This window comes from Dipodomys merriami, unplaced genomic scaffold (genome assembly GCF_024711535.1).
Source record: "Dipodomys merriami isolate MVZ:Mamm:240054 unplaced genomic scaffold, mDipMer1.0.p SCAF_1, whole genome shotgun sequence".
In the NCBI taxonomy this organism is placed as follows: domain Eukaryota; kingdom Metazoa; phylum Chordata; class Mammalia; order Rodentia; family Heteromyidae; genus Dipodomys; species Dipodomys merriami.
Genome location: NW_027202270.1, coordinates 54261745 through 54277381, shown reverse-complemented (window position 1 = coordinate 54277381; position 15637 = coordinate 54261745). Strand labels below are relative to the sequence as shown.

Genomic DNA, 15637 nt, shown 5'->3' with positions numbered 1-15637 from the left:
TTCTTGAATCAATGAAATGGATATTTAATATACTGAAAGTAAGCAAAATATATTTAACAGCCTACTTAATTTAAACTTTCATTATTTCACTGTGATGTTTATAAAACTAATAGTACTCCTGAGAGAAGACAGTAGAGTCTAGTCATTTATTACAGATGGAGATGAATAAAGGAAAGAGTTATAAAAAAATTAGTGGAAGATAGAAACATGAAACAAAATATTTATTAATCAAATAGAATTTTATGAATTAATAGTTAAGTGAATGGTAACATTAAAATCTGTGAAGTGTTTTTGGTAAGGCATGCCATAAAAGTGATTATAATTTAAATTCAAGGCACTTTACCTAATGTAAGCCAAAAAGATCTTTATAAAGAAATGAGTACATGGTAATCAGCTTTCATTTTCAAAAGACCAATTCCAATGTGTGTCTGCAGAAGCTTATTTGGGGAACAAAAGGAAGAAGTTAAAGACAAGAGTTTCAGAATTACTTGTGTTAGGGAGTTTTTCATGACACAAGCATCATACACTCCTACCCTCCCCACCCCCACCTTTCTGCCCTGTTCTGTTTCCTCAGTTGGCAAAGGGGATCATTCTGGCTTTGACACAGTCACTACGTTCTTTTGAGTACTTTCTTAGGCCTAGTAGGCCAGGCCTGGCCCTTACTGCAGATGCTTGCTCCCCAATGGTTTCACCCCCCAGCGTCCCCCCCCTCCCCCACACACACACAAAGGGAAGAAGAGACAGCAATGTGTGAGCTCAGCAAAGACACTGTAGGAAGAGGAAGTCTCTACTGTCAGATAACTAGTTCCATCATTTGAGAACTGAAACAGTGTCTTTCTGGGACAAGCCAGGGCGGATATGAACTGTTTGCTACAGAGTGCAGACTTCTTGCTGTGCTAAGGTCTTCTACCTCCAAGCAGTTTAACCCCCTCTTCCCTTAGGATTCACGATCTTGAGATAAAACTACTCAGGATATTTTTCCAAGTCCTTCCATTTCCTTACAAATGGGACCATCTCTAATGGAAGCATAGAATTCCATTTTGTATATATCCCACATTTTCCTGATCCATTCACCTACTTAGGGGCATCTGGGTTGGTTCCATATCTTAGCTATGGCGAATAATGCTGTGATAAATATAGTTGTGCTGGTAGCTTTAATATTGCCTTGTTTGTGGTCATTTGGGTAAAAGCCCAGAAGTGGGATTGCTGGGTCATAGGGGAGCTTTATGTTTAGTCTTTTGAGGAACCTCATACTGCTTTCCAGAGTAGTTGAACAAGTTTATACTCCTACCAACGGTGAAGTAGCATTGCCTTTTGGCCACATCCATCCAGCATCTGTTGTTACTAGATTTCTAACTGGAGTGAGGTGGAATCTCAATGTTGTTTTGATTTGCATTTCTTTTATGGCCAGAGATGTTGAGCATTTCTTCACATGTCTCATGGTTTTCCTTATTTGCAATAAATAGTATACGTCTAGGATAATCTTAGCACATGAGCAGAATAGCTCAATAGCTACGTACCTATGACCATATAAGATGATGCTAAACAAAATGAACTGCAAGACATGGACACTGAGGTTTTTCTTTGTTGTTATTGTTTTTAATGTACTATGTGATTTCTTGTTTCTTTTGTATGTTCTTCTATCTATGGTATATCCCCTGTTGTCATTGTATTTGTTTTTGGTATCCTGGTATTGTATATATGTTTATTTGAACCAGGGAAGGGAAGGGGAACAACAGAATGGTGAGACAAAGGACAAGAGGGAACCAATGCAACAGTGATATTCATAAGACAATACGTTGGAAATGATCGGTACACCTTGGGGAGTATTGGGAGGAGGAAAAGAAGTAGAATAATGAGAGAAAGGATAACACATTCGATGAGAAATGTACTTATTCTCTTATTAACTATAACCACTTTGTATATAACTTTGACAATAAAGGAAGAAAATAAACAAATTAAAAATATAATTTAAAAAAACTTTCCAGGATAGCAGTGACCATCTGATTCAAAAGGTGGCAGGCAGGACTATAGGATGAGAATTAAGGAGGCTATGTTCCCATCTCACGATTCTTAATGTTGCTTGGTTAGAACCCAATGCCTTGAGAAGCCTTTATTTTATAGCTCGATTTCATCATAATCCTGTGGTTTACTGCACAGGGACCAGTGCAAACCTATACCACCTCTGGGAAAGCAATTTAAGACTAACAATACAGGCCAGATTAACAGCACCACCTTCCTTGAACACCAAAGAGAGACAAAGCAAAGGTGAGACCTGTCAGTAGAGACCAGAGTTGAAGTCTGAGGACTTGAAATGAGTTATGCCCAGATCTAAATCTTACCTTTACCATTTATAAACTCAGTAGCTCTGAGAAAATCCTTCAAGCTTTCTGAATGTGTTTTCCAATGTCAAAGAAAGACGAAATACACTTATCAGGAGAGCACTAGCCTTGAGCTGAAGAGCTGAGGGACAGCGCCCAGGCCCAGAGTTCAGGCCCCACGACCGGACCCAAAAAAAAAAAAAAAAAAAAGAAATACACTTATCAGGGACTATGTATAAGACAAGATATAATGTGTGCTCAAAAGGCTGGTTATTCCAGATGATAATATGGGGCTTTCATTATTATTACATCTTTACCTTGGACTTTCCAAATAGTATGTCAGTATGATTTCCAGATCTAGAGTTCTGGGGTTCAAATATTTGCCTCTGAGACTTTCTCTTTGACCAAAGTCTAGCCAGGCTCTTCTGTGCTTTCTTCTCTACTAGGCCTCACTGTTGGCCTCTAAAGATTCAACACATGAATCTAGTGTTGAACATCTCAAAGCCACATCCTTACAAGGCCCTTGTCCCCCGTAGTAGGATACCTGTCTGGGAATTCTGAAAACTCTGTTTAGCCAACACCTAAACACAAGGTCCTTGTCTCTGAGCTCCTGTGGGAACATAGGAGTGTAAATTCACATGTCTGTTAACAAGCCTGCATGGGTTTCATATAGACCAGGCTCCTTTCTACATGTGTCATTCTACTTCTTCAACTCCACTGAGCCTCTATGCACACTGCTCTCTCTATCCTCACATTCACTCCCTAAAATGCCCAAGAGTATCAAATTGGAGTTCAGTTCATGTTGGACTCTTTCCTATTTCAATAGCTTGTTACCAATTAAAATTTGTTGTGACAAGTTTAGTGTCAGGCTTTGTTTACATGAAGCTGGGCTCGATGTGTGACCTGAAGAAGATACTTAACAGCTCGTGCCTCCGTTTCCTCATTTGTAAAATAAGAGCTAAAATGCTACCCTGTAGATGGTTGCAAGCTTTGAATGAGTTAGCATATAAAGAACTGTCGGTGTCCTCTATTTTCATTAGCCATACAAGCTATTTAATACTGGTAAGATACATCTATTACTAAAAGAAGGAAACGTGTGTGTGTGTGTGTGTGTGTGTGTGTGTGTGTGTGTGTGTGTGTGTGTGTGTGTATACACCTGAAGTTGGTATAACAAAGCGAAGTGGATAAAAGAAATGAACGTAAAGACTTTTCATACAGTTAATTATTTTAAAACTAGCATATTATAATAGTAACTACAGCTGTTGGTCTGGAACAAGATGGAATAATATAGATCCCATGAATACAAATATATTTTAGTTTGAAAATGTACCTATTATCTGAATAGTAAATTCTTTGACAAAAAACATACCTGGAAATTGTGAACATTGGTTTAAAATTTCAAATTGAGCAAGATTTTCTGTGGGATTTCTAAAGCCTAGCTGTTGTGAATGGCTCCAAACAGTGCTTGTGGGTCAAATCTGCACTCCCCCACCCCTCCTCCTATCCCTCCTCCCTGTCCCCTTTCTCTGCCAGGTCTCCTGAGGCTTCACTCCAGGAAAGCTCATGGGATGCTGCTTATAGCTTTCTGGCTGTGCTGCCCAGTAGGAAAGAAAAGACCAGCTTTCCCACCTGTGTTCAGTCTAGAGAGATTCACATCTAGGTGTCTCCAAAGCATGGAAGGGCCGCATTGACATCCTAGAGTATAGCCCAATGGAATTAATGTCTAGGCCCAGACTGTGTGTCCACTCTCTCAGCTGCAGGAGCATCATCTGATAGATCTCATGTAGTACCTTAGCTTCTCAGCCCAACTGACACCTTAAAGGAGCCACAAGAAGGCTATGGTGAACACATTTTTATGCATTTTAGTTGTGTTGATTTGAGTCTGTTGAGGACAATAGAATTGAATAAAAGGCAGAATTTCTACTTTTTGAATTTCACTTGTTCCCATTTCTTATTCTCTCTAAGAAATTTTCCATTAATATTTTCTTGAAGAATGATATAGAGCCTTTTTGTTGACTTTGTTGATTTTCTTCTTTTAATATATATTTTTTATTGTAAAGATACTGTACAGAGGGGTTACAATTACATGAGTAAGGTAATGTGTACATTTCCTATCATGCAGTTACCCCTTCCTTTGCTTTTCCCCCACCATCCTTTCCCTCCCCACCTCCCCAACTCCTCCCTTCCCCCTTCCCATGCCCTCCCCACCCCGTGCCTGAAGTTGTAAAGTTCATTTTCAACATAGTATCTTGTACATCTCATTGTTACAATGGGTCAACCTGTATCCCTATTTAAGCATTTTGTTTTTTCCTTTTCCTTCCCCAAATTAGAAAAATGTGTATAAAAGATGCAGGGCACCGGAATCAAATACAGTGAAAATGGGTTATACCATGAGGGAGGAACATACCAAAGCGACAACAACAACAAAAAATCACATAGTACATTATAAATACATTGAAAACAAAGCAGGAAAGATAAAACCACTTGTATCTTAGGGTTCATTTCACTTAACATCATATATGGTCATAGGTACATAGCTTTTGACCTTTTCTGCGTGTCCCAGACCATACACTAGTTATTGCAAATAAGGGAAACCGTGGGACCTATGTTTCTTTGGGTCTGGCTTACTTCACTTAATATAATTTTTCCAAGTCTTTCCGTTTCCTAACAAATGGGGCAATATCAAAGAATGATATAGAATCCTTATGAATTGTTGATGTGTTGAATGAGTGTGTGGGTTAGAGGTTGATTTTCCTTTCATTTAACAATGTGATTCGTGGGGTTGCTTCTCCAAGACCACATCCCTTCAAGAATGGGCTGGAAGAAAGGGGCAATGAGAGATGAAGGAGAAGATGAGAGATTTTGTTGCTTGGGGGTGGGGGTGAGGATTTTGGATCCAATATTGTGCTCCATGGGGGGATTTTCATGTTAGGACACAGTTGCTTCTGATGGTGAAGGATCTTGGTCAGGTAATTGAGCCAGATTAACTTAACTTCACCATGTGGATTATCAACACTGGAATTCCACAGAGCTGGCCTGGAGCTGGCTGCTTTAGCCTGTGTTAGTTAAGGGAACAGCAGTCTTAAAAGGATGAATACATTTAAGGATACAATTAAGGGATAAACACATGTAAGAACCTATGTATTTACTTCTCAATGTGACCCATTTGCAGTATCTGCTACATAGACTGGTGTTTTTGTTGTTGTTGTTATTATATTTGGACTTGAACTCAAGTCCTTGAGCCTTTTTTTTTTTTTTTTTTGCTCACAGCTAGTGTTCTACTATCTGAGCCATCCCAGTCCAACTTTTCTGCTGGTTAATTGGAGATGAGAGTCCTTCAGATTTGTCTGCCTGGGCTGACTTCCTATGGCAGTCCTCAGATCTCAGCCTTCTTTGTAGCTAGAATGACAGGCATCAACCACTAGTATCTGGCTCTTTATCTCTTGTAATTGGATCATTGTTTCATGGGTCATATCAGCCTAGTCTTGCATTCTTCTTTTAAAACTTCTGTTTTCTTTATTATCCATGTCCTTTATAATAAAATAGCATTTGGGAGTTGTCATGACTCCATAGAAAGGCCCCCAAATGATTACACTTTAAAGTAGAAAAAATGTGCATACTAAGGTGTTAATATTTCTGGAGACTGTCTTATAACCTTTGATAATCAATTGCTTAATAGCCAGAGTGAATAGAAATACTGCCACCTGATGTGGTAAGCATCATGCTTAAACAAGAACCCTGGGATCTTTCTAGCAACCTACGTGGCAGTTAATTTGAAATGTGCTCTTGCAAATGCAATCATTGAGCAATTCTACCAGAATTGCAACACTTTTTTCATAGACACATAGAACTCCATGTTCAAGAACTAGTGGCTTTAATGGCTCAGTTAAATCATTGGCTGTATTTTATTTTATTTTCCAGTTCTGGAGGTTGAGCTCAGAACCTCATGCTTGTTAGGGAGGTGCTCTACTGCTGACCCACCCCTCCAGCCTTTTTTGTGATTATTACTTTATGGACTATGTTCTGCCTATTTGTGCTTCTCCATGTCATTGGAGAATGACAGGTATGCACTACCACATCCAGCCATTGGTTCAGATGGAGTCTTGCAAATGGTTTTGTTTTTATTTTTGTTCAGGCTGGCCTTGAACCTGATCTCCTGGTCTGTCTCCGAAGTAGTTGGGATTAGAATTGAGCTACCACACTGTTGCTTCAGATTTTAATACACATTTACTCATCCCCCTCCCTCAATTCACCTTCTTGCTTCTACTTAAGTATAACAACATTGACACCTTGAGATCCTGTATTTGCTCAATGCAAGTCAATGTGTGAGCTCAAATGTATGAGCCTCATCTAATGATGAATCCTCACAAGGTACTATGCCTACTTTGTTTCTTAATCCAGGTACCCTAGGAAAAAAGAAAGTGAAGTTCCATGTTAATGCTTTTTTTGTGTGAGGAAAAGGGACAGGGAATGAGGGAGCAAATATCCAATGATGCTTTAGGATGCTGGCAGAAGTTTTCTTGGAATCTACTGCTGCTGGCTCAGCTCAAGTCATCTGCTGGTTCCTTCCCATTTCTGCTTCTCAGGGATGCAAGTTTTTTCCCTTTGGTTGCTAATACTCTTGCACTATCCTGTTGAGTTTCCTACTTCATTGGGATAGCCGTTTGCAAAGCTACCCTGGATGTGGCCACAGGAACTGCTGTAGCTGCTCCAGTTGTGGAGTTTGAAGGGGAGAGGGAAGGTACCAGTTGAGACTGGGATAAATCCATGCAGAGGACTGGGAGGTGGGTGGAGCCCAGTAGATCTGGTCTGTGCATAAGTTGGGCCTAGTTCCTGCTTTTTTTCTAATTGTTAGTTATGAAATCCCCCATTTAAAAGCACGGGGATTGCTTGTTTTTCTCAGTGTTCACCAGATCCATAATCACAAGAACCAAATTTGGGACATAATAGCTACTTAATAAATATTTGGTGGATTAATTTATTTTCTACTCTGTCAGGGATTATTCAAGGTGCTATAGAAGAGATAAGCATCTTGCAAATGCAAAGATTCAGGAGAAAGTGACTTTCTCAGTGCTGTCAAAGTAAGAGGAGGGTTTTCTGGGTTTTAGCATACAAGAAATACTGTGTTTCAGAGCACAGAAACTTCTTACTTGACATTGCTAGAATAAGCCTTTATTCCTGGAATGAGCCTCCATGCTGGAATTAGCCTCCATTCCTTGACAGTTTTTTTGTTCAAAAAAAATGAAGAAAGAAAAAGAAGGAAGGAGGCAGGAAATGAAGGAAGGAAGAGAAGAAAAGAAAAAAAAATCAAGGCAACTCTTTTTGGGAGAATTTCATCTCTCTGTGTTTCATTTTCCCAATTCAGAAAATAGGTTTGGTACCATGGAACCTGACAAATGGAATCTATAAAGACAACACTACCTGATTGTACCGGTTTTCTAAGGCTATCATAATAAAACGTGCTCACAATTCTGGAGGCTAAGAAATCTGAAGTTAATGTGTCAACATGGGTCGATTTCTTCTGTGGCCTCTTTCTTGTACATGCCTTTCTTCTCTTTGTGTCTTCACATGGTTTACCATCTGTGTTGGTCTATGCCTTATCTCCTCTGATAAAGGACAGCAGTCATATTGAATTAGGTCCAAACCCTATGACTGCATTTTAACTTAGTTGCCCTTTAAAAATCCCCCCTCTAACCACACAGGCATGTTCTAAGATACTAGGGGTTAAAACTTCAGTACACAAATTCTATCACATTTCAGCCCATAATACTAAGCCTGAAGACGTTGATTTTCCATGGTGTTGAGGCTTGTTTGAAAAAGCCTCATGGTCTAAGTATCATCAGCATTCAGCAAATTATGTCCATTCGTACTGCCCCCAACCTTCTGTGGCTGTCCCTGTTCTGCTCTTCTGCTTGACCCCAGCTGAAACCACCAAGGCAGTTAGAACAGGTCACAGAAGGATCCAGAAATCCAAGGAGAAGGTTCGTGTAGAGTAAATCAAAGGAATTAACACCATTCTAAGGTTCAACATTTAAATTACCATGTTTATTTATGTCAACACAAAATTAAAAAAGAACAACTTATAAAACAACCATTTTATCTTCATGTAACATAACTCTTCAGTGAACAGAAGTACTACTGTTAATGTTTTGGCCTTTTCAAGGTCCTGCCTTGGGTCAAAACAGCACTTAGAGAAAGAAAAGATTCTTCCCTAATACACACACAACGGAAAGTTCTATTTTCTAAAATCCCATTTCAGCAATAATATAGAAGTAATGTGAATCTGTCCCATTAGAGATCACACTGGCTATTATCATCAGTGGTCCACCTGCTCAAGTCCTGGGCCACAGTCAGGAACCTGGGGTGCATCATCCCCCAGCTGTCCAAGGAGATTGCTTAGTAAGTCTTTTCATTAGTTGTGTAACCTCTAATCCTCTGATTTATCTGAGTTGTTTAGAAACCAGACAAAAAGATCTGCAAGCAACAGAATATCTATAGATTTGTCTGGTAGGACTAAAGAAACTTTTGAGATGACATGGGTGATTCAGTAGGAAACCATCAACCACAAAGCTCTCACTATCTAAGGAACTACTCACTTAGAAAAGGCCTCATGTCATAATCTAATCAAATGTAATAAACACTACACAAAACCACAGCTCACCGGTATCCTGGTGGTTTAAATGCTAGTTGTTTAGTCTCAGTGCACTTTCACATAAATGCTGGCTATTATTTAACTAACAAAATCTATCATTTTTTTTTCTGACAAGAACAACAGTCCCAGGCAGTGGAAAGGAGAAAAGGCTTGGAGTTAGAAGATGCAGATTTAGCACTCAGTTCTACCTGCTCTCTAGCCTTGGCTTTATCATGGGGGGTCATATGAAATAAAAGTTCTTCATAATACAGCAGTTACCAGAAGAAATAATATCTGAGAGTCCATCTCTTCTAATCAATCCCTTCTTACTGGTGAATCCTTTAATTATCCACATTTTTGTTTTCTTTTCTACCACACATAGTAAGCTGGCTTGGAACTCATGATCTTCCTGCTTCTGCTTCTGCTGGGAATACAGGTGTGTACTACCATGCCTGGCCCTGCTCACATGTATTTTACAAGTAAGGTCTTAACTTCTTAAAGTAAATTATATAATGTATTTCCATTACACACAAGGGACAAGTGCATGCTGGACTGTTCAGATGTGGCAAGAAGATAGATTACAAAGCCTCTGCTCCACAAGGGCCTGTGCATTCTTGATATGCCTGATTGAAAAATGTCAAATATTTGATTGTTACCTCAGGCTCCTTTCATGTTATTGGCATACACTTGGAAAAAGCTAGCCATTTAGTTTTTTGAAAAGAAATGGACACTTTCATTGGACAATTACTTGGAAGACTGAGACTGAGTAAAATAAGGTGAACGAGGAGGATAAGCTAAAACTCAGCAACAAGCAGGAACTGAGCAGAGAAGATTATTCTCCTAGTAATTTACAAATTAGCCCAATAATATGGTTGTTCTTTTCATTTTTATTGGTGACTTCATTTATAAATTACTTCTTCCTCATCTATAAAACACAAAGTCCTTGTTTGTGTGCCTGATAAGATGCATACAAATTTACAGAAATAATTGACACATCATTTTCAATCGTCTATTTGGGATATCTTTGGCTGAAGTAAAATGAAAGTCTTACTTCTCACAGTGTTGGAGCAAGTCTTCCTTTAGGAAAGGACAGATTTACTACAAGCTCAGAATGGTTGTCAAGGGTGGGTATACAGTGTGAGCACATGGGCTCCCTGACTTTGCTGAGACGAAGATGTCAGGTATCTGTATTCTGGAAACAAATGAGATTCTAATTCCACACATTTTTCAAATGCAAAGCAGGCCCCCATGAATCATGTTGATGATATTTTTTGAGACATTAATGCAACAGAGTATTCCTCAAGTGATCTCCAAAGTCACCTCCTTGCTAAGAATATTCCTCTTCTTGATTGTTTTCAACCTGCCAACAGCGTCTCACCTTCATGTAGAGATGACTGATCTCCAAATGACCTATTATTATCTAAACCAACCTCCTTTGAAGCAACAAAGAACGAAAAATCAAACAGTACATTAACCTTTCATGTCAGCGGAGCAGACTTTTCCCATGCATGAAGGACTTCTACCCATCACTAGACAGATCTACCTTTTGCTTTTCCCTGTGTTTATAGGTCACATTTTTAAAAGTACTCGTGGAGCCTCTGTATAGTGGATTGGTTCCCTGAAAAACAAACAAAAAAGATTCAAATTAAAGTATGGACACTGGTTACACCATTTAGTACCTCTAATTTTTTTCATTAAAGTTCAAATTGGAAAAGGAACATCCAGCTCAATCTTGAAAACCATGGAATAATGTTGATTGTTAGCATTTTAAAATTTATGCATTTTAATTTTTTCTAATATGCAAAGCCAATCCCATGTGCAAATTCTTAAAGTTATACCCTTTTTGGAAATGCACTAATTCATGGATAGGAAAGGAAGCATGGCCTGTTTTGCTCATTGCTTTCCCAACACTGTGAGTCTAGCTCAGGTACTCATTATATATAGTATAAGCAGAGTGAATTGAACGTGAGATGGAAGGTTCAAAAAGTTTTAAAAAAGGCAAAATTCAAGTGGGTGAAAATATAGAAATAGGAATGACAGTATACTTGCTGCCTTTAAGAAATGGGTGGCTTCTAGGGAAAGGCCTCAAGCAAGGGCTCAAATCATCCTGCTTGAATGAGACAGAGATTTGGAAGAAGAAAACGGATCTCCTACATAGCTAGCACTTGATGGATCCTGGATTTAGGAGAATGGGGGGGCGGGGGGCAGAATTGGCAAAATGACTTGCTCTTGGGGATAAGAGAAAGTTCTTGTCTATGCTGGTGAATTCAGCTGTTCTGTTTGGGATGAGGATGTAAGTTAGATGCCAGCTGCAGTGGTACCCAAAGAGTCAATGGGCAAAACCCGGCTATGCAGGAACAAGGCGTCTGGCTGAGGTAGTTTTTTTCTCACTCATTGTCAAGGTTGGTCATCAGGTTTTGCATCAGACATCTGGAGAGTCCAAACCCAGCTCTGCCATTTGGCCTTACCCAGCTACTCTAAGCCTTTGTGTCTGTTAAAGAGTGATGAACACACTCCTTACTTTGTCCACAGGGACGTACTTTAACTTTTGCCTGGCAAATAATAAGTGCTCTATTAATGCTACCTTTTCTTGTCCTTTCTTCTTTTCTTCCTCCTTCTCCTTCTTATTTTTCTTCTCTATTTTGGGGGGAGGCAGGTAGTAGGGCTTGCACTCAGGGCTTTGTGTTTGATATTGCTTTCACTTTAGTTATTTTTTCAGGTAAGGTTTCTCACTTTTTCCTCAGGATCAGCCTTAGATGGTGATCTTCCACATAGGTAGGATTACAGGCATGTGCCACCATGCCTGGCCTACTTATTAATTCCTCTTTAAAGCTTTCCTTCACATTTGGTATTGGAGATGGTTGTAAAGCTACTGTATTCCAGGCCTTTGGTACTCTTACCATTTCCAAGCCAATTTCTAAGTATGTGTGGGGCCCAGATATCACCTACAAATCACAAAACCCTTAACTCTAGTTTCCAACCCCATGAATTGTAGAGAAAACAGTATTTTCTAGGCATCCACTTGAAAAAGCACTCTTAGTACATTTATTTCAACATTCCAAAGAACTGTGTAAAATGAAAACATTCCCCAGCCTTTTCCTCACATTACTTTTGGATTCTGTGCAGTGTGCTTCTGTGGGCAGGCATTGCACCTGCACCTCCCAAGTTAGCAGCCTGACCTCTTACAGAGTGCCTTTGTTTATGTGTCTTTGGAGAAAGATCTCATGTGTGTATGGAGTGCAAACAGAGAAGAGGTACCTTGGCCAGAGGTAAAGGATTGGTCAAAACCTGATGGCCATATTGCTTCTGCTCCTGAGATTGGCTTAGATAGTTTTGAGAGATCTATAGCCCTTATTGAGTCCTGTCACTATAAGACTTTGGAGGTTATGGAGCTGAAGAATGAAGTGACATGGTATTAGAGTCTTAGAGTCAGGTGCAAATAAAAGGTTGAAATGGTATTAGAGTCTTAGAGTTAGGTGCAAATAAAAGGTTGAAATTCGACTAAGCTTAAGACTAGAAACTACTTTGTCACAGAAGAATATGGGTTTCAACTGGGGAAACAACATGGAAAACATAAGAGATGGGTGTAGGAGTGATGAGTGGAGCCTGTCCTGGGAAAAGAGGGACATTTACTGAGTGGAAAAGGTACTCTACAGAAAAGACAGAGCGTGGGCAGCTTAAGTCTTGACAGGGCTGGGTGCTTGTTTGTAGTCCTAACCATTTCATGTCAATCATATTAAAATGCACCTACACAAACTAGAATTTAGATCTACTATAAAGTGGGCGACGAGTTGCAAGAGGTAGAATAACAGTATATTTGTAGATGTTTAGTTGAATGTTTAGTTGAACTTGATTGTGCAACATTCATTCTCTATTTTAGAGCAACTTCCTTTATTCAGATCTGCAATATTTTGGGGTCCCTTGCATAGAGGGACAATGGCTAAGCAAATTTTTCCCTCATAGGAGGGTATGGAGAAAGGGTAGAGTGGAGGAAGAAAAAGTCTATGTTACTGTTGGGGTGTATGTAGTTGGGTGCTTCCTGAGCATGCTCAGATACTTTTTGCAGAGGAAATGTGCAATTGTGCAGCAGTACCTACATTGAAGCCATGCAGGTCCACCTCCCTTCATAGGATTTGCAGCTAAGAGGCAGGCTTGCATTGTAGCCCCTTTCTAGTGAGTCTTCATTTCACTGTTTAAACAAAGCTAGTTTTCCCTTGAACTTTCTAGGGTGACCAGGTTGATTGCCCTGGCATATTGGGGTATTAATTTTAGGCGATGGATTCTGAAAACGCAAGGGCACGTTTTCCAAGCTCATAAAAAGCAGTAATAAAGAAATTCTCTGTTGTGACCCAGAGCTTCCTTAATGATTGTCTAACTGCAAAATGCAGACCTGATTTGCTTAGTACAGGACAAAATCAATCCATGACTGAAGAAATGTCAGGCTGAACATTTTTTTTTTTTGCCTCAAGTTAATGACTTGTCATCTTGGAAAAAATATGTCTAATCAAAAATGAATTTAAATACCTTCCATTTGTGTTTTCAGAAGGAATAGGTAGAGGAGTTATTTTTGAAAAGTATAATAGACAGGCAACCTTTCCTTCCAGCTATGATAAATGTTCTAGAAGGCAGAGGTGAGACTCCTGCCCTAAACTGCCCTCCAAGAGTCAAGGGGCCTCTGGGTCAGGAGAGCCTACTGTCCCTGTGTTTTAAAGGTCACTCAAACTCACCTCTCGAAAATATATAGGTATTCAATAACAACTGGATTTAATTGAAAACCTTTTAATGTGTATACTGCACAGCCCCCACTCCTACTCCTGGGGAAGATGAAGTAGTGAAATCTGAACTGAGTTATTTGAATTAAACCTTGTTTGCATCCAAGTAACTAATTATTACTCAGTCATTATCTAGTCAGGAATATCAAACATTTGTTATTCAAAGAAACTCTATTTCACAAGGGAGTATTTGTCATCTATGCTGTCATCTGCTTAATGCATATTTTGGTCCCATTTTAGACAAAGAACCAGTAAAAATCGGGAATTTGAATTTCAGTCGTGTTCTACATCCTGAGGGAGAACAAATCATGTTTTTGGGAAAATTAACTGTTGATTAAAATGTTATTTTAGAGATATTAATCATCTTTTGGTACTCGTGCATTTGTATAAGAACATTAAGATATGCTGGCTGGTGGTTTACAGAGTGCATAGTTGCCCCAGTGCTTGTTTGTGGAAGGCCTGCTCAGATTTCTAGCTGGGTCAAGTAATCATTAAGATTCAACTCCACTTGCACCAAAGGATTGGGAAATATCTTAATCTTTCACAGACTCAGTTTACCTACTTTCAAAATGGGTATGCTGAGAGTATTTCACAAGGCTGCTGGTTGTCCAACTATATGTTCCTATTGCTTCTTGTGCAATTTTACCTGCCTTCTTTAGCCTGATTGCCCTTCTGACACTGCCAGTGATTTGCTTGCCAGTTGGTAAAAGTTAAAAACAACATTTGTGACTATGGTGTCAGGTGATGTTAACTGGCCCACAAATTAGGTCGCACTGTGTCCTAAGTCACCAACCTAACTTGTCATGTTACATTTCACATAGTTAGCCATGGAGCAGTTCTGCTCTTATTGCAAATCCAAAATTTGCTTTCCAGAAGAATTTTGTTTAATTTCGAAAAGACACACACACACACACACACACACACACACACACACACAAGGCAAGTTCTATAACATGCCTCCATAGCTCCATCCACAATTGCCATGATTTTCCCTGCCTTAGCTACCATTCCCTTCTACTCTCTTATTCCTGAACTATTTCAGAACAATCCCAAGCCTTCCTTCCCTTTTGTTTCTATACACTTCCATTTGCTTTTCTAAAAAGAAGTGAAGATTTTCTAACAAAGTCAACATGCCTTTATCAGACTTAATCAAATCAAACAAACTTCCTTATCACCATTCTAACGTCCAGTGTGTATTAATCTTTCCTAGTTGCCTTAAAAATATTGGGCTGCTCAAATCAGGATCCAAACAAGATTTATACATTACATTTGATTATTGTGTCTAACACATTGTAATGGGAAGATAAAGTAGATATAAATTTCCATTGTCCCTTTTCCTGTACTACATATTATGATTAGTTTAAAATAACTGCCTAAATAGAAACATCCTTTATCAAGACAAAATTATCCAAAATAGAAAATTTCATTTACTTTCAGAATTGATGATATTGCTATAGGCTTAGAGAAAACAGTGTTAACATCAATTTATGTGGGCAGATGAACGCAAAGGAGCTTTTGTGTTTGTCTGCATTTTCTCCAGTGATACTACTGTTTTTAGAATCAGCAATGTAAGATAATTGCTATTAGATAGCTAGACACACCATTAGAGATTGAGAGATGAAATTAAAACCATGAAATTGTTCGCAGGGGTCTCTAGAAATGTAATTATCTCTCCTGTGGAAAAGAAACAGAAAATTGTACTCCTGTTTTCTGTTTGCTACTGTGAAGAGAAGACATTTAAATTATGTGTATTGAGTACATATATTTAAAGGTTGAGACTTCCTTTTTAATGTAGCTGTTTAAAATTTATGATATTCTGAAACTGCATGGCATTTCATAAGTCTTCTCAACTTTGCTTTGTAACCTGTTATTATATTGGCAACAAGTATTTCCATGGAAATAGGCTTGATCTT

At 38.9% G+C, this 15637-nt stretch overlaps 1 protein-coding gene across 7 annotated transcripts in view; it reads right to left on the bottom strand.

Annotated features, from left to right (window-relative positions):
* Positions 1-8344: 8344 nt before the first annotated feature.
* Positions 8345-15637, bottom strand: part of Itgb6 (integrin subunit beta 6) — a 127749-nt gene continuing 120456 nt past the window's right edge. For all 7 annotated transcript variants that reach the window (XM_070022355.1, XM_070022341.1, XM_070022310.1 and 4 more), the window contains one exon: positions 8345-10570. In XM_070022355.1, coding sequence (XP_069878456.1) covers positions 10472-10570 — 99 coding nt within the window. In that variant the 3' untranslated portion in view covers positions 8345-10471. The remainder of the gene's footprint in view (positions 10571-15637) is intronic.